Source organism: Rissa tridactyla, chromosome 8 (genome assembly GCF_028500815.1).
Source record: "Rissa tridactyla isolate bRisTri1 chromosome 8, bRisTri1.patW.cur.20221130, whole genome shotgun sequence".
Classification (NCBI taxonomy): Eukaryota; Metazoa; Chordata; class Aves; order Charadriiformes; family Laridae; genus Rissa; species Rissa tridactyla.
Genome location: NC_071473.1, coordinates 10,113,792 through 10,140,965, shown reverse-complemented (window position 1 = coordinate 10,140,965; position 27,174 = coordinate 10,113,792). Strand labels below are relative to the sequence as shown.

The 27,174-nt window shown below is 40.7% G+C and overlaps 1 protein-coding gene across 5 annotated transcripts in view; it reads left to right on the top strand.

Annotated features, from left to right (window-relative positions):
• The window catches only part of XYLT1 (xylosyltransferase 1), a 204,887-nt gene that overhangs the window by 110,089 nt on the left and 67,624 nt on the right, over positions 1-27,174 (top strand). For all 5 annotated transcript variants that reach the window (XM_054210998.1, XM_054210997.1, XM_054210999.1 and 2 more), the window contains 2 exons: positions 23,341-23,513; positions 24,162-24,364. In XM_054210998.1, coding sequence (XP_054066973.1) covers positions 23,341-23,513; positions 24,162-24,364 — 376 coding nt within the window. The remainder of the gene's footprint in view (positions 1-23,340; positions 23,514-24,161; positions 24,365-27,174) is intronic.

Below are 27,174 nucleotides of genomic sequence, written 5' to 3'. Positions count from 1 at the left end.
AGCTTTGTGAATTTGAATGTGAAATCTTTATGATACCATAAAGATATCACATCATCTTTGTGTGGATCAGCTTGAAGAGCTCATCTAGAGAGCTCCTCTCCCACTTTCTTGCTAATTCCTCTGGCTTGCATTTGCCTACTTCAGTGACCAGTTGTCCTTGAGGTGTGATAGTCTGCAACAGTTGTAGGTCTTGTCAGGGAGCACCACAGAAGAAAAGCTGTCTGTTGAAAGGATCTTTTTCTACAAATCTTGTTGGAAACTTCGCTACTCAACCAAAGTTCAAGGCAGCTCTTCATGTAACTAGAATATAATTGCTTGTATCGTTCTCTTTGTGCAAGGTGATTGCTTCTCTTTTGTGGAGACTTTCTGGCCCAAACTAATGGTGAAGTGTTTTCTTGAAGCCTTGATTCATTTGTGTAACTCATTAAAAGTTGTAAGTGAAACACTTCACTGGTGAGAATGCACCTTTGCTTGTGACCAACTGTAAATAGCAGCTTAAGCAGTCTTGCTGCTTACTCACCTGTGGTTTTAATTGGAAATGAAGGTTTCCATCCAGTCAATGGATATGACCATGCAGTGGAGTATTTTAAACCATGCTCCTTTTAGACTGAAAGTGGTGTGTTACTGTGCTGCGTAATGTTGTTGAGCTTTACAATAGCATGACCGAACAGAACCATACATTCTCATTTCTCCATCTATTTGTGGGCTGTGATTCATTCTGGGCAATTTACTGAGTAGTGGGGAGGAAAAGGGAATTTTAAAAGAGGAATTGACTGCAATATATGTTTTACCCCTTTGTACTTTCTCTTTTGTATGGGACCTAGGTGTAGGTGCTCTGAAAAAATTCACTAATATATCTGTAAGTTTCTGAACAGGTTTGAGGATCTATCCCAAAGTCATTCTCTCTGAGGAAAAAGTCACATTCTTTGGTTGCTTATTCAAAAGCATTGTAAGAAATATACTCCCTTACAGAAGAGAATCCAGCCGGGCTCCGTTACCCACCTTGACAGAGTAAGCAAATGGCTAATGAGAGGTATGACTGAGATTAATTGTGAATAAGACTTCTACAGAACACACACTGCCTTTGCCAAGCCACAGCAGAGGGACGCTACGTGGAGCTGATGTGTTTTCGTAAATAATTCCACTGTTTTCTGCCAGGAGAGGTGATGACGAATGCAAGCTTCCCATTAACTATTAAAAGCAAAGTGGGATAGAGGTTTAACTGATGTATATTGTGCTATCTTTGATGACCTCACTTAAATCATGTCTTATTTCAGCAACTTTATTTAGTAGCCTTTATCAGTACGCCTTAAAATGTCTCTATGCACTTCTGATCCCGTAATTTTAAGATCACCAAAGAAAAGTAAGGTGGTTTTGTTCCTACAGGAGCAAGCAAAGACCAAGAAGAGAAAAGAAGTATTCACGGCTGGGGATTCTTGGCTTACCAGACAATGGAAGTGTATGGTTCAAAGCAGAGCACATAGATCCAGTATTTTGGGAATAAGAACAGTTTTGTGGCAGTTCTGATTCTGAAAATATTCTACTAGTGGATCCCTGAAAAGCAAATGGGAAAATCACTTCTGTCAGGCTCCCGAGGAATACTACAAGGAGGCTTCAGACATCTCTGGTATTCTTCACCTAGTTAGCAAAAAGGGAGTCTATTCAAAATGGTCCATTTGTGGATCTTCTTATGAGAAATCCCATTAGTTTCAGCTCCATCATTTACAATGAAAAGGCTGCAGTTAACACACAAGTTCACACATTTTAATTTCTCTTCATAATTCTGGCCATTTGGCATAATTTGCCAAACATGCAGACAGGATAATCTTTGGGTTTTTATGTTTGCTTTCTATTGTTGCAGACTGTAAAAATTTAGAAAAGAAAAAATTAGGAAAGAGTGATATTAGAGAGCCCCAGTGAAAGCTTGAAATGGCTCAGAGAGTTATACTGGAATTCATCCAAGCAGAAGTCTCATTTAGAACAATAAGGAAAAAAATGTTGTCCCTATGATGAAAGAATATTTTTCAAAGTATTTGTTATATTATCATGGGGGGATGTGATTACTCAGAAAAACCAGTGGAGAGCTCCCAACTAAGGAGTGACAGCAAGAATATGCTCCATTATGCCATATCATGAAACAACTATATAAGCACAAACTAGAAGGTAAGCCCTAGACTAGCACTACGGAAACTTGGGTTTCATTCCTTGATGTGTCACAGCCTTGTTGGGACATCTCAAACAGCTCATGCCACATACAGAGCAGGGATAACAAGTGTTTAAATCCATTGCTAATATATGCAGAGGAAAAATGGTGCGTGGTGGTATTGTTCTTAGTTTGCTATTTAAGTGAATTTTAAATCCTGTTTATCAAGAGACTTGGAAATAACTTTGTTGCAAAATAATAACAACTTTTTGTGAGTCCCCTAAGGGAGTTTGCTGAACAAAAGTATCTTCAAGGAGGAAAATGGTAACCGAGTTTCTCTGATGTCACGTCATTTAAGTGCTAAAATCTGTAGTTCTGTCCCTGAAAAACTCTGGTGTTTTGCTGGGGGCATGAGGGCAGGCAGGAGAGCAGTCCAGCTGTAGGTCCAGTCTGATTTACTGTAACTTCAACGAATTTGTTAACACATCACTGGCAGCAGTTCTCCAGCTTTGTACCATGGTGATGCACAAATGTGAAACCAGAGGAAAAGTTTTCTGCCATTTCCCCTCCAGTTTTATCTGTTTGGCTCAGCAGCTTTGACTTGGTACAGGAACTTGTGTGTGGTGGCTGCTGGTTTATGGCTGCTGTAAGAAGTGTCAGTTGTAAAGTGTATCAATTGATTGTTTCTGCTTTGGAGACCTGGGAAAAGCATGTGTCGTGATTTAACCCCAGCCAGCAACTGGGACCACAGAGCCACTCGCTCACTCCCCCTAGTTGGGATGAAGGAGAGAATCAGGAGTAAAAGTGAGGAAAAAAAACCTCATGGGTTGAGATAAAGACAGCTGCATGCAAGCAAATCAAAACAAGCAATTCATTCACTGCTTCCCATCGGCAGGCAGGTGTTTGGCATCTCCAGGAAAGCAGGGGTCCAACACACATAATGGTTACTTGGAAAGATAAATGCCAACATTCTGAATGTCCCCCTGCTTCCTTCTTTTTCCCCCAGCTTTATATACTGAGCATGACATCACGTGGTATGGAATATCCCTTTGGACAGTTGGGGTCAGCTGTCCCGGCTGTGTCTCCTCAGCCCACTCGCTGGCGGGGCGGTGTGAGGAGCAGAAAAGCCTTGAGGGCTTAGCAACAACCGAAACCATTAGTCCACTATCAACACTATTGCCATCCCAAATGCAAAACATAGCCCCACACCAGCTGCTAGCAAGAAAGTCAAGTCTATCCCAGCTGAAACCGTGACAGCACAACAGTAACTTTCTCTCTTAATTTGGTAGCTATTAGCATGTCTGATACTTTTACACGAAAGCAAATCCATTCCCTTTGTTTCAGGGTGGCTAGGAAGGGAACTGTGTTTTTAATTATCATATATTTCAAAGACTGCCCAGTGCTGTATTAGTTTCCACAGTAAATTTCTGAAGGTAAAGTGACAAAACAGTAATTTTTCATTATGAATCAGCTATCCATGAAAGATTTGATTTAGGTCAGAATTTATTACCCTATGGAACTGAAGCTAATATTTAACATAGTGTCAGCTATCTTGATATTAGAGAATTTTAATGGCTACGCAATTTTATTCAATGATGAAGTTATTTCAGTTGTGTAGTATATGTCTAGGCAATTTGATGTACAGAGCCTTGAGACGAAAATTGGATAAACATAGAAAATGGTGATTGATTGGTAGAAGGTTGCAATAATGTCTGCCTTGATATACCTTTTATTGTTAAATTATTTATCTAATGCAATCTCCTGCTCTTTTAGGAGTCTTTAAGTTGGCATTAAATCGATGTTAAAATCTTCAGTCAGAAAGGCCTCATAACTCAAACTGATAAATATCTTCTAACATATCAGGAGGAATAATGATCCATCTTAATATCTGAAAGTAGGAAAGATATTATTCTTTCTATTTGCTATGAATCCCTGTAGAAGGACTGAGCCATAAACTGGACAAATTAAGATTAGAAGACAGAAAGAAATATTAGAAAGAAAAAGTATAGTGGTAGTTTGTCTGGGGAATTGAAAGCAAATTCTGCTTGCTTTGAAAGATGAATGAAAATTTTCACCAGGACTGAGCAGAATAGGGTGAGTTGACATTCACGTACTGGCTGTCCTCAGAGGGCACACACAAAGCCTTCCAGAGGTCTGCAGGATTGCTCATGCCTGGAAGCGAAGAGAAGGGCCACAATTTCTTTGTCTGCCAAGGCACACTGAGCATCTACTCCAGATGACTAAGCCTCCCTTTGGCTGCTTTGTGCTCAGGTTATAGAAGGTACATGGTGGATCAGTGGAATAGAAACGTGTGGCCTTGGAAGAGCTGGAAACAAAACCACAGGATGGCATTTGGATTTGTCCCTCAGAGCTAGTGGACTACTGATCCCATGCAAATGGCCATCGAAACAGCCCACGTACTGGGGAGCCTTGGTGCATTACGCTCTGCCCTACATGTCCTCTCACATATGTTCTCTTGCCTAGAGTTTGCCGAAATACAGATTAATAATTTTGTATTGCATTGTTCAGAAGACAGTATAGATAGTTGTTTTTTTTTCTCATCTGTGAAGGGTTATATGGCGAGGACCTTGATTATTTATCTAGAAGACAGATACTAGGATCAGTTAGGCATAGCTGAAGCTGCTCTTTTGCTATCTGTGTACCGGTTTAAACACTAGAAAGAAATAATAAGCACAGTCAATAGGCAAAAAAAACTTAAATAAAATCCTCATTCAGATGGCAACTAAACCTAGTGAAAAGTGAATGGGAAGTGCAAGTTCCTTTCCACCTAAAAGGCGGTGATACTGCTGAACACTAATGCTGGAATTTTCTTTGACTAGTAGGAGACTTTTTATTTTTTGAGGCGGAGATGGAAAAGATTATCCTATGGATAAATGGGATCTACAGATGAGTTTTCATCTTCAAGCATTACAAATTTATTTCAACCTATATCTAAAACTGTCCAGCTGCAGTAGCACAAAGCTGCCCTCAATAAACCTTCAAAACTTCCTGAGTTTGTCCGGAATTCAAGCAGAATGTGAAAACCTTGCATCATCCCTGAATAATACATTTCAAAGCTGATGAAACATATTTCATCATTGGCATAAATCTGCAGTAGAAGTAATTGTGATTTGACAACTTTCTTTTCATTATCTTAGTTGAGAACTGAAAATGGTAATTGTTAGCTGGCCTAAATTGGCGTAGCTTCATTTGGATGAAGCGGTGAACCTAACCGACACTGCAGCTTTTTTAAAATGCCATCATCATCCTTTCCACCAGCATTTGCCTATGCTGAGGCAAAACACGGAAAATCCTACATTTCTTCAGGTTAATTGCATTAAGCTAGACTGGAAATTGTGCAATACTACACAGTAGGCATTTAGCATCCCTAAAACTTCAAGCTTCAAAGAGCAGTTTCCCCAGCAGTTCAGGCTCCCTACCTGGGCTTGTTTATTGCTTTGAACACGCAGACATACTTTTATGATGCATAATCATCCACAAAGAAATTCAACTGTTATTTAAAATGCTCTGTTGGGAAGGCTCAGTAGTTGTTAATTAATAATGCATCAGTAAAGCAACAAAAAGGCAGGTAAAGATGCAGTTAGAAATATTGGCTGGGTCTCTGCTGCCTTCAAAATTGTGTTTATGTGTTGTTTCCCCAGGGTTAGCTATTGGTGTGTGTTGTTGACTCTGGGTTCTCCTCTTCGTACTCTAGGCACTTTCTTTAGAAAATACTGACTGATGCATGAATATGTCCATAATTAAAAGTAAATCAAAATGTGTGTTAGCATGCTGGTGTGGGTTAAGAGGTATAAACTGACATGATTTCCCTGCCAGAAGCCTGTCATGGGTTCATGAGAAGAGAATGCAAAAATACTCAGTAACTTTGAAACGCAGAAAATGTAAGACTTAAGTATAAAAAGGAAAAAAAAAAAAACAACAAACCACCAAAATTTGCTTTGAACTGGTGTTATATATTGCTAAAGAGAATTAGCAATTGAAGTGTGTACTTTAACTAACTAGAAAGGCTTACAGATGCCAGTGTCGCCACGTTATTACAGTGCCGGTGAGGATCAACACAGTGAAAGTCAGCACAAACCTGGGATAAGTGGGGTTAGAGTTAGACCAAGTGAATGCTGCTCCTTTTGAAGAAAAAGGATGAACTATTTGGAGATTTCCTATACCCACTGCTGGCTCAGAGTCAAGCTCTATTTAGCAATATTCGGTTCACATTTTACTTTCATGCTGATTACCACATTTGTAATGCGTCCTATTTTTGTGTGGTAATTGGTAATCTGGAAAATTTACTTGGTGTGCAAGATTTAATATTAATTCCTGCTGTCATGCTGACAATGAATTAACTTTTTGGACTCTATCATATGTTCTCAGCAGGCACATATGTAATTAAAATGAGCACACGTTGGGTTTCATATTAACTCTCAAATCACCTTTGGCAAAAGGTCTCTATGTTCTTTTGGGATTATACAGTAGGACAATGTAATTATAGTGTCAGGTGTAATTGTTATTTTTAAATACTTCTTCATTTAACATAATATTAACCCTTTCCATACTAGCTGCTTTTTGGATTTAGAAAGCGATTTTGTCCTAATAAAAAGGTTGCCAGCAAATGGATGTTTTATTTCAGATGTTGTCTTCAACTCTGTGAAAGTTGTCCCATTGAACGGTAAGCATTTGGTGTCATAAGACATTGAATTAGTTTACATAAAGTGTCATTCCAGAAATGAGAAGTGTTTTTACACTAAGGAAAAGACTTACTGTGACAGTAAGGTCAGGGTGGTAAGCAAACTGCTTTTTCTTTTTACTTTACCCATTCTAAAATAAAATTCTGAAGTATTCTAAAAGATTTCCTTCAGAGGAAATTTCTTGAAGTACTGCCTGAGAGGTGTGTTGTCTCTGGGTTTCTTCTTTTCATGCTGAACTACGCTGGTAACATTAAAAACTTCTTTCAGTTGATGATAAGCAGTACTATTAAATTGGATATGAACATAAAAAGGGAAGGGCTTGTTTAGCGTGACTTAAACTAGAATAGTTAAGTAGTAACCTGTCTTTGATAGGAAATATAATGCTTTCTTCTTAACCTTTAGTATTAGATTGTTTCCAATAAGCAGTTATTTTGCACAGTCCCTGAGCAGGCAGCGCAGCTGTGCGCTGCAGTTTGTGTTAGAGACAAGCAGGCTGGCACTGGATGTTTTGAAGTAAATGCGTGTTGGCATCTGGAGAACGCTCCTGGTCGTATGGCTTAGTTTTAGGTGGTCCTGCGAGGACCAGGCGCTTGGACTTGATGATCCTTTTAGGTCACTTCCAACTCTAGATATTCTGTGATTCTAGAATGTGAATAAGTCTGTAAGGCTTTTTTCTAGCTCTAGAAATAAATACTCAAAATGATTAAAGACGAAGACAGCGTGTTTTAAAGCAAAGTTACAGCAACATCAGCTGAGTTGTAAAAGGAGGCATGGGCAGAATCCACTAAGGAATCATGACTTTGCCTGGGGAAAAAATAAGTTATATACCACTAAAAATTCTTTTGATCATCCTCAGCAGGCTACTTTGGCCCGTATTTTTGATGGTATTAATCAGATCTACAGTCTTCCGGACTTCAAGTGAGTGTGGCAGGACCCAGGTGCTCAGATTGGTAGGGAGCAGTTTTCCGGAGGGAGGCGTCGCTGAGGCAGATGGAGAAGGAGCTTCAAAAAGGACTCTGTTCTAGTGGGGCCAGGGGATGGGTTCTGCCCTGTCGGTCTCAGAGAGGAAAGGGAGAGAGTGAGAGGTGGGTGTGTGTACGGGTAAACAGTTCACCTTCTAGCAGTGCTGTCTGTGGAACTAATATGAAGAGATTTTTTGTCATTCCTTTAATGTCAAGATAAAGATATTGGAAAAGAAATTATATTTGAAGGAAATTGCAGCTCAGTTGTATTTGATTCTTTTATCTAGAATGGGGGATTGTTAAAGAAGCTCAAAGTTAATCTGCATTTATATAGATCAAGAATTGTTCAGAGCTGGAACATGAGCAAACTGAGCAGAATTTGGTTCAGACATGCTAATTCTCTTTCGATGCTAATTGTACACTGTCGATTCTCCATTGATTTCAGATGGGTGACTCCTGCTGCATAGCAGGAGGTGGACTGAAATGAATTCAGCAGATGAACTGAAAAGAGTTACGTTGCTGCTACTCATTAACTAACTCCTTGCCTTAAAAAGTAGTATCTATCCTTAGCTACAGTTCTCCTGAGTCGCCGGTGCTGCAATTCAGTACCTTTCTGTACTTGAGGTGCTAGCATTACAATGCTTACTGATCCTGCCCTTGCAGAGAGTGAAGTATGTAACTATTTTTGCAACAAACCTGTTGGGGCTTTTTCGCTGTCTCTCTTCCCTCCACCTCCTCATCCTCCTCTTCCTGAGGTTCCTCAAAGTATTAATATGAGGAGGACTGGCTTAACCTACCCTACGTGCTGATTTAGTTGCTGTCACTCAGGTGCTCAGCGTCGGAGCGCTGTGGAGCACTTGCTCTTCAGTCCAGGAGTCTGCAGTTAATGGCAAGCTTTAACCAGCTGACAGCCAGGGAGTCTTTCAGTTGTTACTGCTACGCTCTGCCAATATTTCTTATTTTCCCTGGTCTCTTTTTTTAAATAAACATGTCATTTTACAATCTGTGAGATGTTTTTTGTTTCACACTTTTTCATCTCCTAAATTAGTTTTGCTTAGCAGTTTTGCTGCCAGTTGATGATTTTTATGTCCTACTGTACCATAAAAGCCAAGTTGTGAATGAATTTGTTTAATTTGGGGCTCCATCTTCTTAGAGGAGGAGGAGGAATTGAATTACATTTGAATGCAAGCTTTTTTTTTCTTTTTTTTTTTTTTAAGCCTCCCCTTGTGATAGGGGTGGTCAAATAGCTTGTGTATGAGTGAGCAGGTGGTGGGGGAAAAAAAACAATTATATTGGAAGCCAATGCTACTGAATTACATCTAGAGCTTCAAAGCATTTTTTAGCCCTCGCTTTACCTAATTAAAATGCATAACTACTTGGACATGTGCCCTGCCTCATAGTATGCTGCACCGTTAAGTTATTCCTAGAGATCCACGCTAATGCATCATGCTCACTTCTGCCAAACTCCCCAAATTCAGTGGTGTGGGATAAGTGGCGCACAATTCAAGCCTCCCTGTAGCCAAGGTCCTGCTAAAACCTTGCCGGCACCCGGGCGGCAGCGTTGGAAGGGCAGGATCAGTCCCAACCGCAGCAAATGGCAAGTGCCTGGTGCCAGATCTACTGCCTCTGACTGCTAGCATGGAGACTTGCAGAATGGGAAGACAGGCTCTGAGGACCAGAGCTAAAATAACTTTAGAAATAATACGCACTAATGTTTTTGTCTGTAAAAGGGCAGCATTAAATTTTTTATTTTAAACATTGCACAGATATTCATCTTTTGTGGTATAGAGTGGACTCTTCTACAAGTTATTGTTGAAGCATCTCCTTGACATCCAAGGGCATCATGGCCTTGTTAAAATCTGAGAGAAATTTATAACTCTGGTTTATAAATTATGGTCTTATTGCAAGAATGTATTTCATATACAGATTCTCCCCAGATGCTTTTAACAGCAGCCAGTAACTTCTTTAGTCAATAAAATGACATTTTCTGCACATTGGGTTTTTTTAACAAGAAAACTGAAATGTCTAGTGAAATACAGAAAAATCGCTTTATTTTGCTTTTGTTGAACATTTTCCATTGCCAGCAATTTGATTTTCCTTTGTTTTCCTCTAGTGGTATGTTAATGGGATCTTTTTATACTGTGATGGAGTAATAGCATGAAAGTCCTTTATTTTAGCAACAAGATTACACTGTTTCTTTCTATTCTTTGCCCATAAATGTAAGTGTGAATATACATTCTTGTGAAAACCAATCCAAATAATTTTCATGAGAACATTTTAAAAAATCAAGCTCGGTTAACGAATAGTAATTTGTTCCTTGCTTGCAGAAACATCGCATTAGGAATTGTTTTCCCTATTGGTTAAACTGGATGAATGTTAAAAGGCTGGCATCCACACCCACCTGCTAAGGCTGTAGTCCTCTTACTCTTATTAATGATGTTTCTAAGTAACTGATATTCAGGTGGGAAATGGGGAGTTAAAATTATGTTTTCAGCTTCTCATGCATATTTAGTTGTATATGTTTATGAATGAAAGAGATTTTAATATCTAAAATCTCTCTTCCGTGTGGTGAGCTTGCTTTTGAACTTGCAGGGCATGCTGACCCTGACTGATGCGTGGGGCACAGTTTGGTGCTGATGCAGGGTGCGGGACTGGAGTCAGCCTGGTCCAGGGCAGGGTTTGGGTGGCAGCGGAGAGCGGGCTGGGAAGTGGAGAAGGCATTTAGCAGCTGGCTTGTAAATGGATGTTTCACTCACACAGAACCGATCACAATGAAGCATGGAATTCAAGATATGATTTTCAAGGCACCCTAATTGGATTAGAGGGATTGTATTAAAGATATGTTGGCTATGAAATGTTTAGAGGATTAATGCTCGATGATTTTCTTCTTAAACCATCTTTGCTAATCCCTCTTGATCAGAAGCGGCTTCTGGAAAGCATTCCAGCCAAGAAGAAGAGCCCAGCCCTACCTCTCCTGTCTCCAGGAAGAGAGACATATGTTGTGATACTCGGTGCACAGACCAAAATTCTCCATTTCAATTAGATCCAGAGTACTTACTGTCACTGGTACTTGGTTTTTCCAGAAATGCACATATTCACCTCCTGAACGTTTTGCAGTATAAGGGTGGCCTATGCAAGAATTAACATCCATCTATTTTTCCTGTGTTTTGACCTCTCCGTATATGTTGAAATCTAGTTAAAATAGTGCAGTGTTATTAATTATTAATGTTATTGTAACTTAGCATGCCATATGAGTAATCTTTTGAATACTGCCAAAAGAACCAGTATTTATTGCTTACATTAGAATATATATGTGCTGTTGGAAATGTCACAATATAATTATGTTGCATTCCTCTGACTGACAAGTGATACACTAAGAGAAGATTGGTCCTTTTTTTTTTTCTGTGTTGGGTAAAATTATTCAGGCTCATCCTTTGGTAGTAGACATGGTAGCAAGCTTTCTTGAAGTACAAAACTGATCAATAATAAAATAATTCGTGTGTTACTATTCAGATGGACCAATGAGAAGTACTTCATATAGGGAGGTGAGGTAGATAAGGTAAGATTATGTATTTCTTTAGAAATTTGAATTACACAGAACTAGCTCAATGCACATAATACAGAGAAAAGAAAACAATCCTACAGATGAATGCCAATATTAAGGGAAGGCACTGATATTTGTGAAGTATTTAGTGCTCTAATTCCTGTCTAATGGTTCCCACTTCAGCTCATCAAAAGGATGTTGTCACCTGAGGAGCATTTAAGCAGCAGGTGATGAGCTGGGGAGCTTTAAGCAGGGAGGCTGGAAATGTCCTGGTCTTGCTGGGAGTACCAGCTGAGCTGAGCCTTGTGATCTGCAGAGCTGGAAGTGAATGTGCAAACTCTGGAGCTAATGCCCCAATATCTTGCTGGTTTTGCTGACCAGAGATAACAAGAAATCACAGGTGTTACAGGGGAAAGCATGCAGAAATGGAATGGCTGCGCTTCTGCAGCTCTCTTGTTTGGGAGATTTGCTTCAGGCCATTTGGGAAAACCATTGCTTACCAATATCCTTTGACATAAGGGATATTTGACAAATAGTTATGTGTCAGCACACATGGTGAAAAACGTATACTCTGAATGCAGAAACTGCATTTGTTTCTGTGTGAAGCTAGTTTTTTAGGTGTGGCGTTTTAGTTTAAATATTTCAACTCCAGTCATTTTTTAGCTAACCTACCAGTGTATATAGCGTGTGTATACACATACAAGGCATATATTTATTTATGGTACATACACATACATGAATCTGATGTCTCACGCATCTTTTATTGGAACAGTGTGAGATTCTTGAAAGTGCTCAGCTGTGTCCCAGCCCTGCAGCTTTTGGCATCCATAAAGCTCAACTCAAAGGGGTGCAGAGGAAGAAAGAAGAGCCTGACAGATTTGGAGTGAATCTGCTCAGACATGTGCTGTTTATCTCTTCTCTCTCTTTCCACTCTATTGTGAAGTCCCTGTTAATTTCACTTGCAGTGCAACTAGGCTAAACTTTTACATTTTACAACACATGGACACAAGGCAAAGGTTTGCGGGTTTATTTTTGCTTTTGCTAGTATCAGTCTTTATTCTTGGTACCTAACTAGGCCTTTTCAAACTAGCTATATAAGATACCTGTGAAAGTCTTGACTTTTTTGATCTGTTTCCAACATTATGTTAATAATTACCTTGGGCGCAGAATAAAGGCAGACTCTGTCCTTCCAATTCTGCATTCAAAAAATAAGAGACAGATGTAACGGGAATCTCAGAGGAAGGATTGATTTCGAGTTAGCAGACCAGATCCTCATATGGTATAAATTAACTTCAACTTGGTCCTGGCCTTACACCAACTGATTATAATGATTAACTGTTCATTTCTTAAGAATATCTGGGGAAAAGATACTTTGCATAGGACTTGAAAGACGGCAGCACAGTAAAACAGAATGGGAAGACATTGATCAGGCAGATAACAAACATGCTTTTATATCTACCTATTCATTTCTTACTAGTCTCAGCAGTACACAAATATCTCCTGGGAGGTTATGCAAAGTAGAGACTTATTTTAACTATGCAATTGCTTATGTTTTCACTCATTGTTTCTTTGTGCTGTGCGCATGACAGGAAGAGCTGGAGTAAAGGTTATGGATGTGCCAGTCTCCAAACATACTGCAAAACACACAAACAGGTGCTGGAATCAACAAAGGCTGTTTCAAATGCCAATTATAGGCATGAGCTTTGATTGGGCTCTATAGCTGTTGTGCTCCGGATTTTTTATGTTGATATTCTTTCTTTCTTTTTTAATGTATGCCTTGGTTGGTCTGTAGTAACTGGTTGGCTTTCAAGTTTCTGTTCCTTGGAGGATTAAACTTGCTGATGATTTGAGGCAGAAGAGAAAGTCTGAACTGAAATAAGGATATTTTCTGTGTTTTTTTTTCTTGTCCTGCACAAGAAATCTAAAGGCTTCTCCAGCAGGGAAGGGAGTGAAGTGCTTCAGGGTAGAGAAGAGCTGACTCTGAAGCCTCCAAAACTCTATTGGTTTTAGCATGAATAGTGGTGAGCCTGTCATTGGTGTCCAAGTTGGGGTGTATTCCGTCTGCAGTGGGAGGGCTGGCATCCTCTGATGTGTAATTCAGGCCACCTAAATCAGTGGCCGATTGTCTAATTTAGGTGCCCTTAGGGCAAACTGCAGGACCTGAGAGCTCCTCTGGGCTTCCTCTGGGCTGCCATCACCCATGTCCCCAGGCAACAGCTGTACTGTAACAGGAGGAGACTGATATACATGTGGTCCACCGCTGTTGCCGTGGAGAAACCTGAGTCTATAAGCGGAAAGGAGCCTTGTTGCCACTCTGGCCAATTCTGCCTCTATTGCTATCGCTTCAACAGCCTCTGGAGAGTCCTTCTGTCTCCACAGACTGTTTGAGGAGTCTGATGTGTTAGATTAGGCACCTAAATTATATTGCTGCACTTGGGCAGTGTGAATCTTGCTGCTGTCACTGATCAGCAGGGCAGGGGACTGCAGGCAGCTCAGTTGCCAGCAGCCCTGGTGGGGGCTCTCCAGGGAGTATGTGCTGGTGGCCAGTGGCCTGTAGCACACACCAGCTCAAGAAGCTGGGCAGAGGAACTGGGTATCTCCCAGTGCTGTGGTGCTGGTTTTGTAGAAGCCAGGGTACTGTTGGTGTAGCCAAATAGTGGATGAAGTTTTAGAAGTGCTTCATTCTGGGTTTGTGTCACCAGCTTTCTTGGGAGTGGTGGGATGACTTATCTCGTTTGACGAATTCCTGTTCTCATCAGTTTTGGACTGTTGAAAGGAGCATCCTTAGCAACAATCAGTGGTGGGTAAAATATCTAAACGCATGCCTCATCTCAACCCTTTCACTACTTTATTTTTTTCTTTCTGTAACCTCTCCCCTCCTAATTAGCACAAGGTTTCCCTGACAGTAGTTGCTCTGCTGGGTGAGAGTCAGCTCTTGGGCCACAAGACCTGAATGAAGTGTCTCGCCCTGCGGTGAGCTTGCTGGGAGAGGAGGGTGGCTCCACACAATAAGAAAACCTTCACACCTTATGTGTAAACCGTAAAAGGCAGGACTGCTTTTTTTCTTTTGTCTTGAATGTCTTGTCACAGAACTGGTGCGTTCAGCCATTACTCCTGGTTTCTGTGATTAGCTGGTTGGTCTGCACAAGTTTTGACTCTGAGCTGGGGTTCCCACTCCAAATGGGCTGCTGGTTAGTCCCGAGAGTGAAACTGGGAAAAGCTGTCTTTTATTAGAGCATTTTTGTAGGGCTGAAACGGTACAGGTACCTGTAAATAGTGGTCTTCCTCTTTTTTTGTGGTTTCCAAGAGTGTTACCTCCCAAATGTTAGGTCAAACTGAGGTGTAAGGTGCAAGAGGAGTGAATAATCTTTGCAAGTAATATTTGTGTCTGTTTTTGGATCTCCTTTATGTTATCTCTCTAAAGTCCAGTAATATCACTGAATATAGTAAAAATAACGTAATGCTCACTTAGAACACGTCTTGTATTCACCCTAACAACATAGATCATGGTGCACTAATTGGCTGTTAATTAATATGATAAATATTATTACTAGGAAATTAATTCTAATTCAACATTAATTAATTTACTGTTGCTTTTGAGTGTTATTTATTTATTCATGAGAGTCATCGGGAAAAGGGAGAAAATGCTTGGCTAACTCACTCTAGCAAAACTACAAATAATTGAGATTTGTCTCCCAGGAATGCTACCGTTTTCATAATTAGAATAGTCAGAAAAGCAAGTTTGTTACTGAGGTTACTGGCCTGCCTAGATAAGTATCATAGTAAATTAAGTTTAGTGTGTTGTGCAAGCACAGTATAGCGGTATCTGATAATTAATCGGTCATTTGCAAATCATAAAAATGGCTTCAGTAACTACTTAAGACTGACTGCAAGACAGAACAAAGTTTTTGTTTGAAATACGGCAGGCTGCTTCAAACAAAAGCAGGGAGCATTTGGCTTGAAATGTAGCGGATAGAAATGTGCTGTCGCAGCACACGCGTGTGCACACACACACATAACCTCAAGTTCTGTACTGAGATTGATCTTGAACAGTCCTGTGTTATCCCAACTACTTCGAAGGATTTTGTGATACAAAAGATTTATGTCTTTGTTCTCAAGGTTCTTATATTTCTTCATTTACAATGAATCCTTCATATTATGTGAAAAAACATCCACAAAGTTTTCTGGTACAGGGTGTCTTTCTGGATTTGCTTAATGGATGATACCTGCCCCAATGGGTTCTTGAATGACTCTGGGAAGCGGAGCATGCGGCACAAATGTTGAATAGCTGTAACTGAAGGATGACAAAGCTGGGATAGAAATGTTTTCTTTCAAATTCCAAAACAGAAAATTGTCTTTTTTTTTCTTTTCTTTTCCTTGGGAAAAGATAGAAACAATTCATCTTATGATTCATCTGTGAATATGAAACCATTCTCCATGTTCCAATCTCTGCCTACCTTTCTTCTTTCATGCACTTGATTTTTCTGTTCATAGGCAAGTTAGAAATCTCTCCAGCACAGGTGTGCAGCAGAACTCAACCCAAATCTGTAATGACAGGGAGTTTCTTTTTTTCATATGAAATTCTGCAGGGCTGCAGAGCTGCTTATCAGCTCACAGACTCACTGTAGAGAAATTTCCAGCGATCTCCTGAAGGGAATTGTCCAGCTGTAAGGCAGTGGCTCTTCTCCTCTGACTGACCTAAGTTTATACTGTCACTCTCTGAAATGATTAAAGCAGACTCAAAATGCCCACATCAGCAGGCCCTTTGTTACAAGCCAGGGCTTCTACTCAGCATGGAGAGAAGAGTACTGAAATCTGTCTCTTTAATGTTAAATGGACTAGTCATTGAGTGCTTGTAAATTATGTCTCGCTGCTTCCTGCCTACCTTGCATTGATTTTTGCTTATGGGTTACTTGATCATATGAACTTATAGAGGATCATAAATTGCTCTTGTAATTCATGGTAAAGTCTGAGAATGAAAAATACTAGAGTGGGGTTGTTGAGATAAAACATTACTGCAAAAAAAATGAATGTCCTCTTTTCAATAGCAGCATGATTTCTGAAATTTTATCCAAAGTGCTCAACGCTAACTCACAGATAAAAAAGTATGGGTAACAGCAACTTTAAGGAGACCTACAGAACATAACCAGGAACATCCCATTCTGTAAACCGTAAGCATCCCTCTCAAATCCTTGTGCCCTGGGGACAGTTGCAAACAAGATCATCTCAGCTGATTTCACCTCTCCTACTTTGCTGAGCAAGTTAAAACCCACTAAAAGAAGCCACGCATATGACCATTCATGTTAATTATCTTCATCAGGAATTTGGTTTGCTTTGCTAGAAGTGAAACCCAGCCTCTCTTTGACCTGGACGGTGGATGTGCTCAGTTCAGCTGGCACGCAAAGCTGCCAACTCCTTGAGATGCTCATGAGGCTTCTTAGAGGCACAGGACAGCAGGCGATGGCCTGGCAGCGAGCAGGACGTGTCGGGGATACGCAGAGCGCTGGGCAGCCGGTTGGTTGTCACTATACATATTCACCAAAATTACACATGCTGCTCAGCTCACGTCTTGGTGCATACTCTCATTTGCCAAACAGGTCTTCTACACTGTGAATGGACCAGTGGGCATTTTACACATAAGTAATAATACTAATTTAAAAAAAAAATACATAAATCAATGCTTACCTAAAATCTTTCCTTTCACTAAAGGTGTTCGCAAGGGCCACCATGGAAACAAATGAATAATTTCTAGACTGGAGGTGAAAATTGGCATCCCAAAGTTGGGATTAATGTTGCTAAAGATAGTTTTCTAGGTTCTGGTATAGGAAAAATTGCTTTTTCATCTAAGTATGATTAACACATGCTGTGCTTCAGGAGTTACCTTGCTTGTGCAGGGTGTGTTAGCTGGAGGGTACTGCAGGAAGACAGAACATCCCCTCTCAAGCCTGATGGCAATGAGGCGCTTGCTGTAAGGCATCATTGGGCCTTAACTCCAGCAAGAGTTCTGGATAAGTCCAGGTAAATGTTGGTATTATCAAGCCCTCAAAGACTTCTCATCAGGTCCTGATGGCTGACTAGTAAATTGCTCAGCGAAGTTTTTTCTTGTTTTGATATAACTCCAGCTACTTCCATTACTAGGTATGTTACAAAAATTAGGGTTTCTAAATGAAGGAATCATTTTTTTATTTTTTTTTTTTAGTCTTGTCACCATTTGAACAAGACAAAACTGGTTTTGCTCTAACCAAAACGGAAAACATTTTCAGATGAAAGCCAAGCCTGGAAATTTTCAACCTGATGGGTTGTTATGAGTTGTGAGCAATTGAAAAGAAAGAGTTTATAGTGTAAATCTCAGTTTGGCAACTACCTCTCAGCTGGCTCTTGCAGAAATGGTCCTGCTGAAGGGAATGGGGCTGCTCCTGTGATTTTAAGTAGGGACTGCAGAGCTCTGCCTCCTCGGCGTGATTATGGCTAGTACTCCTGCTATAATGACAGGGCTTCTGATTGCATTTATGGATGTAATAGCAGTAAATAGTGTGCTGAACTACAGAGCAATAACTCTTCTGATGTCCTCTATCCATTGATTCAAGCTATCAAGGCACAGTACACACACAGAGCTGTGTTCAGACGAAGTCAGCAGCATCTGGGTATCTCTGTGCAGAGGTATCCTGTTGAACAGCCAGGACAATACCAAGCTGAGAATAGAAGTTGATGGATGGTTTTACAAAAGTAATATGGCTTACAAAATTCATTAAAAGATTGTTTTGTGCTGCTAGAGAAGTCTGATGATCTCATTAATTTGCAATAAAAGTAAAAGATTAGCAGGTTGGCTCCAAGTTACGTTGGTGGATTATTGAGTGTAATGTGGCACCACAACAAACATGAAAATGATTGCACTATGTTTATTATTCTGGCATTTAGTAATACTGCAATAGTTGAAGATTAAACTCTTAATTATGAGTATTGATTTCTCTGGGCTCTAGAAAGTGCAAGTTGAAATTGCACTAGAGCTGAGATTCAACTCTTACCTGCAAAAATAGGTGCAGTTTTCCTGCTAACACATGTTGATGTCAGTCCTGTCGCGCTTCAAGAAGGAAGTCAGAAGGGCCACTTCAGCTTTTCTCAGTAAGTTTGTGAAAGGCATTTGGTCACTGAGCAAAATGCCACATTTTATTTTCAGTGTAGGATAGCAAAATAAATACGCTTTGATACAAGGTCTAAAAAATGTTTGTTATGAGCTGGGTGAGCATGGCCACTTCTGTTGAGGTTCCTTGTGGCAGTTTCTCTGAAGAAGGCAGCGTGAGAAGTCTTGAAATGAAACAGCAAACTTTGAGGAAGTTTAAGACAAGTCCTGCTGCTTCCAGGCCAGAGCTACTGTTTCATCTGTGCTAGATGGCCACAAAAAGGAGACCCTTCATTGACTCTCCCCACTCATGCAATGTGGAAAGCTATTTCTGAGGCTAGAGCTGTGCTCCCAAGATGTAACTGTAATATAATATTCTTCACAGGTTTTGTTTTACCTTGTCTTAACAATGTGGGCTTTTTGTTACATTTTATAAAACACTGATGTGAACAAGTTATCCTAGAAGGAAGTACCCTAAACACATAGGAAAGTCACTCGACGGGCAATGCCCACGCTCAGAGAAGCTTTCTAGGTGAGATGGGGTGCAGCTCCAGTCCTACCGAGATAGCCCCAAGCGACTGCGGCTGGAGGAGAAAATGGGAATTCTCCTCTGTTGGCTTGACTCATTTTTCTTGGAAAGGCAGGCAATGACATGTGGAGAGGTAGCAAGTGTTAGTGAAGGCCTCATGAGCGTAGGGAGTCCTGCAGAAGAAGGAAGGTGCCCATGACTCCTCTGTACCTGGTGGGTGAGAAGGAGGAAGATGAACAGAGGTGAAAAAATTGGCAAGGGCTGTTTGGGACCAGAGAGAGAAACGTGATCTTGGCAACTGCTCTTTGTTGGCCTGAAGTGACCGAGGGTGGAGGCCACTCGAATGAGCACCCTGAGTGAGCTTCAGTGCATGTGGCAAATGGCAATGTAGTGATGGCACTGAAGTAGCTATCAAATGCGAGTACTACCTGAAAATCCTTTTTAGATTTTTCACTGCTGAATGGTATGATGTTAAGTGAAATAATCTGATGCATATTCTGTGTCTTCTGTTCCAACACCAGAAGGGGATGCACATCTACATGAGAGGCAGGTCATTAATATGGAGGCATTAACATGATGTGCAAGAGTCTGGTATGCACAAGTTTTATAGAAATGCAGTGGTTAGAGCATTTCAGATCTTGACATGGTTTATACAGCTTGGAAATCCTACTGTATTTTTCAGTAAGCAGATACTCAATTGAAGGTTTCCTGCTGATTTCTTTTTGTTTGCAAACCAGGCTGGTTTGGAGTAGTCTGCAAAATAGGGGGTGCTAATCAGCCGTGGGCTAATTTTCTGACAGATGTAAAAAATACAACATTCTTACCTTTGTGAAATTCCATGCAGCCAAGAATAGGATTAGATTATAGAAGTCGTAATAGTATGCAGGTGGAAAATGGGACTGTGAAAACCTAAACCTAAAACCAAAGGAAGGAAGGAGCATGTGGAAAAAGAGGTTAGACTAGGAAAACAGCAGAGAGGAAAATAAGTCACTACAGGAATTTATTAAAGACGATGAAGTGAGGTGGTATTTCAGATAAAATTCAGGAGGATTTTGTTCTCGGTAATTGCTAGATAAATGATAGTGTGCGTATTGAAAGCAAGTTAGTTTAAAATAAAAGACCCACAATATGGCTATTTTAAATTCCCCTCACCTTCTACATATCATTGCAGAAAGCCACTAATTTCAGAAGAGAGGCATGCAAAAATGTAATGAAAACCACTAAAAATATTTGAGTCCATTGATGGGATATCATCAGCTTGAAATCAAAGCAGTTTAAAAGAAAAATGGGTTGTTTTAGCAACCGCAATTGCCCTTCATTCCCCTGTCAGTTCTCCTTCCAAGCACGTTTTCTTTCTTTCACAGTCCCTTTATGTCCCTGTCGCTGTGCAGAAGGCCTAGGCACATGCATTGGGAAGCCCATCAGCGATGTGGGAGAAACAGTAGAACTAGGCATAGGCAAATGGTCATAGTAAACAAACTGAAAATGATAGAAGAAATTAAATTTGAGTTTTTTTCTAATTTTTTAATGCTGTTCATCTGAGTCTTATTGAGTTAGTGGTGAAGGTTTTTTTAAAGAAATACCATTTAAGTTGTTAGTGTCTCATTTAAAGTTGAGTGATTCGTGGGGTTAGAAATTTCCTGATGGGTAGTCTGCATACAACTAGGGCTGTTAAAGTTGCATTAATTTGTGAGCAAGACTACTACAGATAGAAGTTTCTTAAGGGGCTGTAGAGAGAGAAGGGTCTTTTGCATGGGACAGTGAGCCCCTGGGACTTTTTAGGCTCTTTAGTGCTCAATATCTAAGTATGTTCCTGGATAGGCACATAGGAGCCTTTTAGCCCCTTATATGGTCCAGCAAAGAGCCTTATTGCAGAGACTGAGTACTCCTGGACCTCCAGGATGGAAAGGACAGATTCTGACTTAAAGCAAGCGTGCTAGGGAAGCTCTGCTGAGGAGGGGGAACTCGAAGGGAGTGTTACGGGAGATGTGGATCTCCCTGGATGGGAGAGATTGCAGCAGGATCTCTCTCTTGTGATTGTCTAAAAGGAGTGTTTCAGTTACCCAAGGGCATTTCAGTATAATTTCGGGGATCTAATTGTTTAGGTAACCCGAAACAGCGCTCTGCAAACTTTAAATCAGTCTGTTTTTTCTGTGTTCATGCTATTCCCTTTGATAAGGAGAGGATGCAACAACAAGGCTTAGACAAAGGTGGTTTTTTTCTATGTCTAACTGCTGTTTAGTAATCAATGTATTTTAAAAACCAAAGCTTTTGGTATTGTTTACTTTTATTGACGTACGTTTTCCATTTCCAAAACCTGGGAAAAAGTGTCTGTCCCTCTCGCTTACTCTCTCTTCACTCTTGGCAAATGTCTTCTTTCTTGTTCTTTGTATCAAATTAAACAGACATGAGCATGTTTTTTTAATAACTGTAGGAGATGTTTTGGAAGGTGCAGTGGGCTTCATGGCTGTACGCATGCTGCCTGGTAACTGGGCCCAGGTGCAGCCTCAAGTTTGTCCTGCAACCTAGCACAAGGCTATTGTGTCCCCACCATTTGTGAAAGGAGCCTTGAGGCGGTGGGAGGGGAGCAGAGGCATCCCAAAAGGCACTAGTGCAGAAACTGGATGCAAGTTATCCAGACACCCTCCTCGGTGTTTTTAGGAAGAAACAGAGGATCCATGACAAGTTGAAAAGAGGATGGTTGAGCTAGGAGCTCCTCAGGGCTTCTTTCAAACCTGAGGGTTTCGTGTTAGCTGTTAGAAGATCCACCTGTTATACTCCCAAGTTTGCTGAGGGTCTTCTCCTGAGTCCCCTTTGAATTAGAGTCAGTTAAGAAATTTTAAACTCTAATAGTATGAATATCTGCCCTAGACACCTGGAATCTGCTAAATGGCATCAATGGGGTGGGACACAGAGGAAGTAACTTTTGAGACAATGATACTGCTTTTCATTTTAAAAAGAAAAAAAGTTAAAATATGCAAGAGGAAGATTGGGGCAGGAGGGTTTTTTTGAGCTTTGGGGCACTTTCCGTCCTTGTCCTGCTTAAATTCAAAATTTCAGTTTCTTCCTAAATCATTTTTGTTTGAGAAAGGTCCTTAGAAGGTTGGAGAACTCAAGAGGTTGTTTAACTGAAGAATGAATATCAGTTTTTTGGATAAAATTGTATTTTTCTTACATAGTGTTCAGGTTTTTGAGTCAAAGAGCTGTTAAACAAAACAAAAAAAACCAAAGCGCTTTAAATTCCTGAGTAAAAATGTCCCTCCAGTTCTTAATCAGTACATCCTGTCTTAACCTTACACTGTGGTGTTTGCTTTAGAAAATGGGGACCAGAAATTCCTCTGTTAAAATAAAAATGAACATAAATTTTAAATAGGATTATAAGAGCCCCTTTCCTACATGAAGAAGTGAAGATATGCAGGTTGCCATTTAAATGTTCTACGATACATCTGCTGTTACAAATAAATGCTATCAGTAGAGATAATTGTCAGCAGCTGTTAAGTAGCAGAGTTTCACCAGCTTCTCAGCAGAGCTGTGCTGATCACAGGAATGAGCATCTTTTGATAAACAGGGGCCTTCATTTCTGGGGGAATAGGGGGGAAGCTGGCCTTGGCATTTTTTGAATACTTTGAACAGTGCTTAGAAACTTTGAGGTGATTCCTTTGAAGGTGCAAATGTGTGTACCCAGTAGCGCTTGGTCTGACTCATAAACAAATCTTCAATTCCACTGGGAAAGCATCTTCCCCCCCAAGATCATGCCAGCCTATAAAACACACCCACCCCAGTGCAGCAGAGCTGCCTGAGGTACCTGGCCCAGCCCTCCCCGCTCCCTCCTGTTACTCCTGGCAAGATTCTGATTGGACACAAGAGGAAAATTTTTCCCACTGGGAACAACCAGCCATTGGAATAATCTCCCCAGGGAAGTGGTGGATTCTCCACCATTGGAGACTTTTAAGATTCAGCTGGTCAGGGTGCTAGGCCATCTTGTCTAGACTGTGCGTTTGCCAAGAAAGGTTGGACCAGATGGTCCTTGAGGTCCCTTCCAACTTGGTAATCTATGATGTGATTCTATGATTTGGGTACTTCTTCGTGTTCGTGCAGCTTGAAGCACGCAGGCAGGACTGTGTGGGGAAGGCTGTCATGGCTGCTGCCCGTGGGGTGATGACCCTGTACGGTGACAGAGGAGAGGGGTACATCTTGATGGCAGGCCGGCACCCCTCATGAGTTCTTGCGTCTCCTTAAAAACTGCTTTTGAAGAAAGAGACCAAGTGAAACGTGTGCTACTCTGCACCCCTCCCCTGTGGATACACTCAGAGATGTCCTATGTTTTGTTTTTGAACAGGAAAAGCCAACAACAATGTACAGTGGGATGAGGACTCCGTAGAATACATGCCAGCCAACCCAGTCAGGATCGCATTTGTCTTGGTTGTTCATGGCAGAGCTTCTCGGCAGCTCCAACGCATGTTTAAGGCTATTTACCATAAAGACCATTTTTATTACATTCATGTTGACAAGGTAATATATCACTGGTTATAAATTGCCTGTCTCACCATCTGTCAGTCTACCCATCTTTGTCATCTTCTGCATCTTCTCTTTACCTCTGCTGCATAGAGTTCATGTCATTTTTTGTCTCTCCATCTGTTATAGGTTTAGAGCCTCTTTCTTTTTTTTTTCTTTCATGTTATCTTCTCTATGTAAAAGCCTTCATTTCTCCTTATATGTCTATAAGTATCTATCCATGTCTGTCTGTTGTACATTTAGTTAACAGTAATTGATAAGTTGATGCAGATGGACGGTGGTGGCCCACTGGATGGAGAGCCAACCTGAGGTGCCACGGGCAAGTCACTTCACACTGTAAAAAAGGGAGGTAGTAATGGTTGCCTCCTTTACAAAAGCCCTTTGGGATCTGCTGATGACAAATGATAAATAAGAGGTAGATACACTGATCAGTGATTACTGTAGTTGTAATAAAAAGAATTAAACAGGGCTCTCCCTACATTTCCAAATTAGCATTTAGCAGAGAAGGTTGTGCACTATAGTAAGTGAGCACAAAGCAATGGCAACACTCAGTGAGTCAAGAAGTAGAGTTGGTGGTTAGTGAATACATGGAGGGACAATTTTGGACAAAGTAACTTGAATGTATTACTTTTTTCTCCTGTAAAGCGATCCAATTACTTGCACCGGCAAGTGCTCCAGTTTGCCAACCAGTACCCAAATGTGAGAGTCACTTCTTGGAGAATGGCAACTATCTGGGGAGGAGCAAGTCTTCTGTCCACCTACCTGCAGACCATGAAGGACTTAATGGAGATGAATGACTGGCCGTGGGATTTCTTCATTAACCTCAGTGCTGCTGACTACCCAATCAGGTACAATGAGTATTTTAAGAATGTACGTGTTTTATTCCTATAGGAAATATGTATTGAAGGATATAAGGGATGACAGGTCCACGCGGTGCTGCAGGAAGCAGAGGTCAGAGGGGCAGTTTCTTCTGTCTTACAGCAGAAGACTCCTCTTGGTGAGGCCTGTGTCTGACAGCCACACTTTAGCCAAGGAGAAAATCACCTTACTGTACCCCATGTGTCTGCTGCTTACCTAGGAGGGGCTGCGTCTGTGAGCAGGCTAGCATCACTGGTTCGGTTCTTTGCTTTTACTGAAGAAGCAGGGGCTGCTCTATTGAGTCGTTATTTCTGGAAAGGGACGTCTGCAAGAGAGGATTAGAAAAGTAGCAGGAACTACTGGAGCTCAGCAAATGAATCCCAGGCATGGAGAGATTCCTCCCTCCTAGGGCTCTGATCAACAGTTTGATTTGATGTCTCAGAAAGTGTTGAAGGTATGAATATAGATTCAGTGAAGGTAATGTTCTCCACTTCCTTTTTTTCGTACATTTTATGTGGAGGATAATGATAGTAGAAGTGACAAATAAGTTGCTAGGAGTCAATTATATCTTCAACACCAACTGATGCCTGAATATCTTTATTCAGATGGTGTCAGGCAAGGAACTTCACACACCATCACATGACAAGGCTCGTGATTTTAAGTGAAATTATATTCTTTCTGGATTTACATAACCCAGGCCCCACAGCTGCATTCCGTAAGGTTTAATACATTGTGCAAAAGTAGATAGTCCATGGAGAAAAAAAAAAAAGGGGGAAAAAAAAACCCCACTCAAAAAAGACCCAACCACCCCTGCCAAAAAACGAGTGTCCTTAAAATGTTTGGTTTAGGCTATAAGCGTTATCAAGAAGAGGGAAAGAGGAAATCCTCCTTGTGACTTCTGTTTCCCTGCATGTTGAAATGAATTGATGAAAGGGGAAGTAACTTTCTTGAGTGATTTTCCAATGGGTGATGACATAACATGCTTTTAATACTCATAGAAAAGAAATATATAAGAAATATATTAGATGCTTTCACTGCCTGTCGCTGGTTAGGTTTCGGCAAGATCTCTCTCAAAGTATGGGTCCATTCCTGAAGCTGCTACTTGGACAGAAATCCCCACTGAAGTAAAAAATGAAAAAAACCATGAGCGTATGCCTTAGGAAGGATTTTGTGAGAGCTGACAAAAGGCTTTGCAGTTGGTGCCCGTTTCTAAGCACTGTCAGTAAAATGCAACACATTCTGGGGGGAAAAATTATGGAAGAGCAGAAAAGACACAGAGATTGCATTGATATTGGAACATGGGGATTTGAATTAAGAAATCACGATATTTCACGTTGCATCTGGTTTAAACCCTTCTGGTGTCTGACAGGAAGAGAGCTAACAATTTTGACATATTATCCATGCTTCTAAGGGAGAGCATGTTGTTCTCTGTATCTCTCTTCAGTTTTGGGAAAAGCTAGCTTGTTATTGTTCCCTGTCATTCACTTTCCTGGTGGGGAATGCTGTATTGATGATAGAAAGTAGACTCATGCAAGACCATAAAGGAAGAGGTAGGTGGTGGCACTTTGAATCAGGTAAGATAAATTGTAGGAGAATAATTGCTGAAGGTCTAGTATAATTGTAGACTATTTCCGTCAGATGTTTCCAATTATCCTCCTGTGGTGTTGAGTCCACCTGAAACATGGTGTAATGCTGAGGCCGTGACCTGTTGCAATCTCGACTGCTCATAGTTCCCTGTGGAACAAGTTAAACCACAAGGCCAAATGGGATCAGTCACTTATAGACATGGTCATAAACAATCACCGGATTTGAGTAGACTGTATTCAGTTTGGTGTTAATGGATTCTTTGTAATAATGCCATGGTATCTTGCAGTCATTCAAACTCTAAACAAGTGCCATTCAGCTGGAAAAATCCCAGGTGCACATTTCTTCACGGGGGAAATTCTTGAAGGTCGTGCCTTCTCCATTGCAGCCGCTCTCAGAGCTGCATGGTGGGCTCTCGGCAGTCGGGCAGGCATCTGAAGTGTTCGCTTCCCTTTCTGTCAAAGTATTCTGTTACCAGAATTGGTGGAAACATGCTTCCTCTCCACACCATGCACTTCAACAAAAAGTAAAAAGCCTTTTTCAGTGCTACAACTTTAAAGACAGTGACTTATAGATACTGTTCAATTTTTTTGAATATGGAATATTACAGCTATAAACCCTGGAAAATGTTGTCTCATCAAATATATATATATGAGTCTATTTCATTTTCATAGTGGAAATGCTATAAATTAATATTTTTTTATAATCTTTAGGAAGGCATTACCTCTCTGTGTAACCCATAGAGAGCTGATTGTTTTTCCAGGAAATAGTAAATAGGGTGTTCAAGGGGTTTTTTTTCCCCTTCTTTCAGACCTCACACCATGATTTGTCAGATAATGGGCATGGGGCAGTTTACACTTCTCACACTGGTTAGTCATATTGCAGTGGTTTTTGCTAGGTTTCCCTGCATAAGAACGTATGAATTTTGTGGATTAATAGTTTTTATCCAGAGCTGCTTCACATTAAGCTTTCGCTTCCCATCTGCCGTTCCATCTGTAACACTGAAACCTTTACTACTTCTCTTCTGATAATAAAAGCTAATCCAGCCTTCTAAGTCAGAAAAATACATTCAGTATGTGGGGTTAATACTATATGATGAAGCCTGAATCTGCCCGGGGAGCAGTCTGGTATGCTCACATTACATTGCTAGGACCCCGTCATCCTTGAGAAGAAACATCCAGAAGCAGATGTCAAGGATCATACTATATAAAGGCAG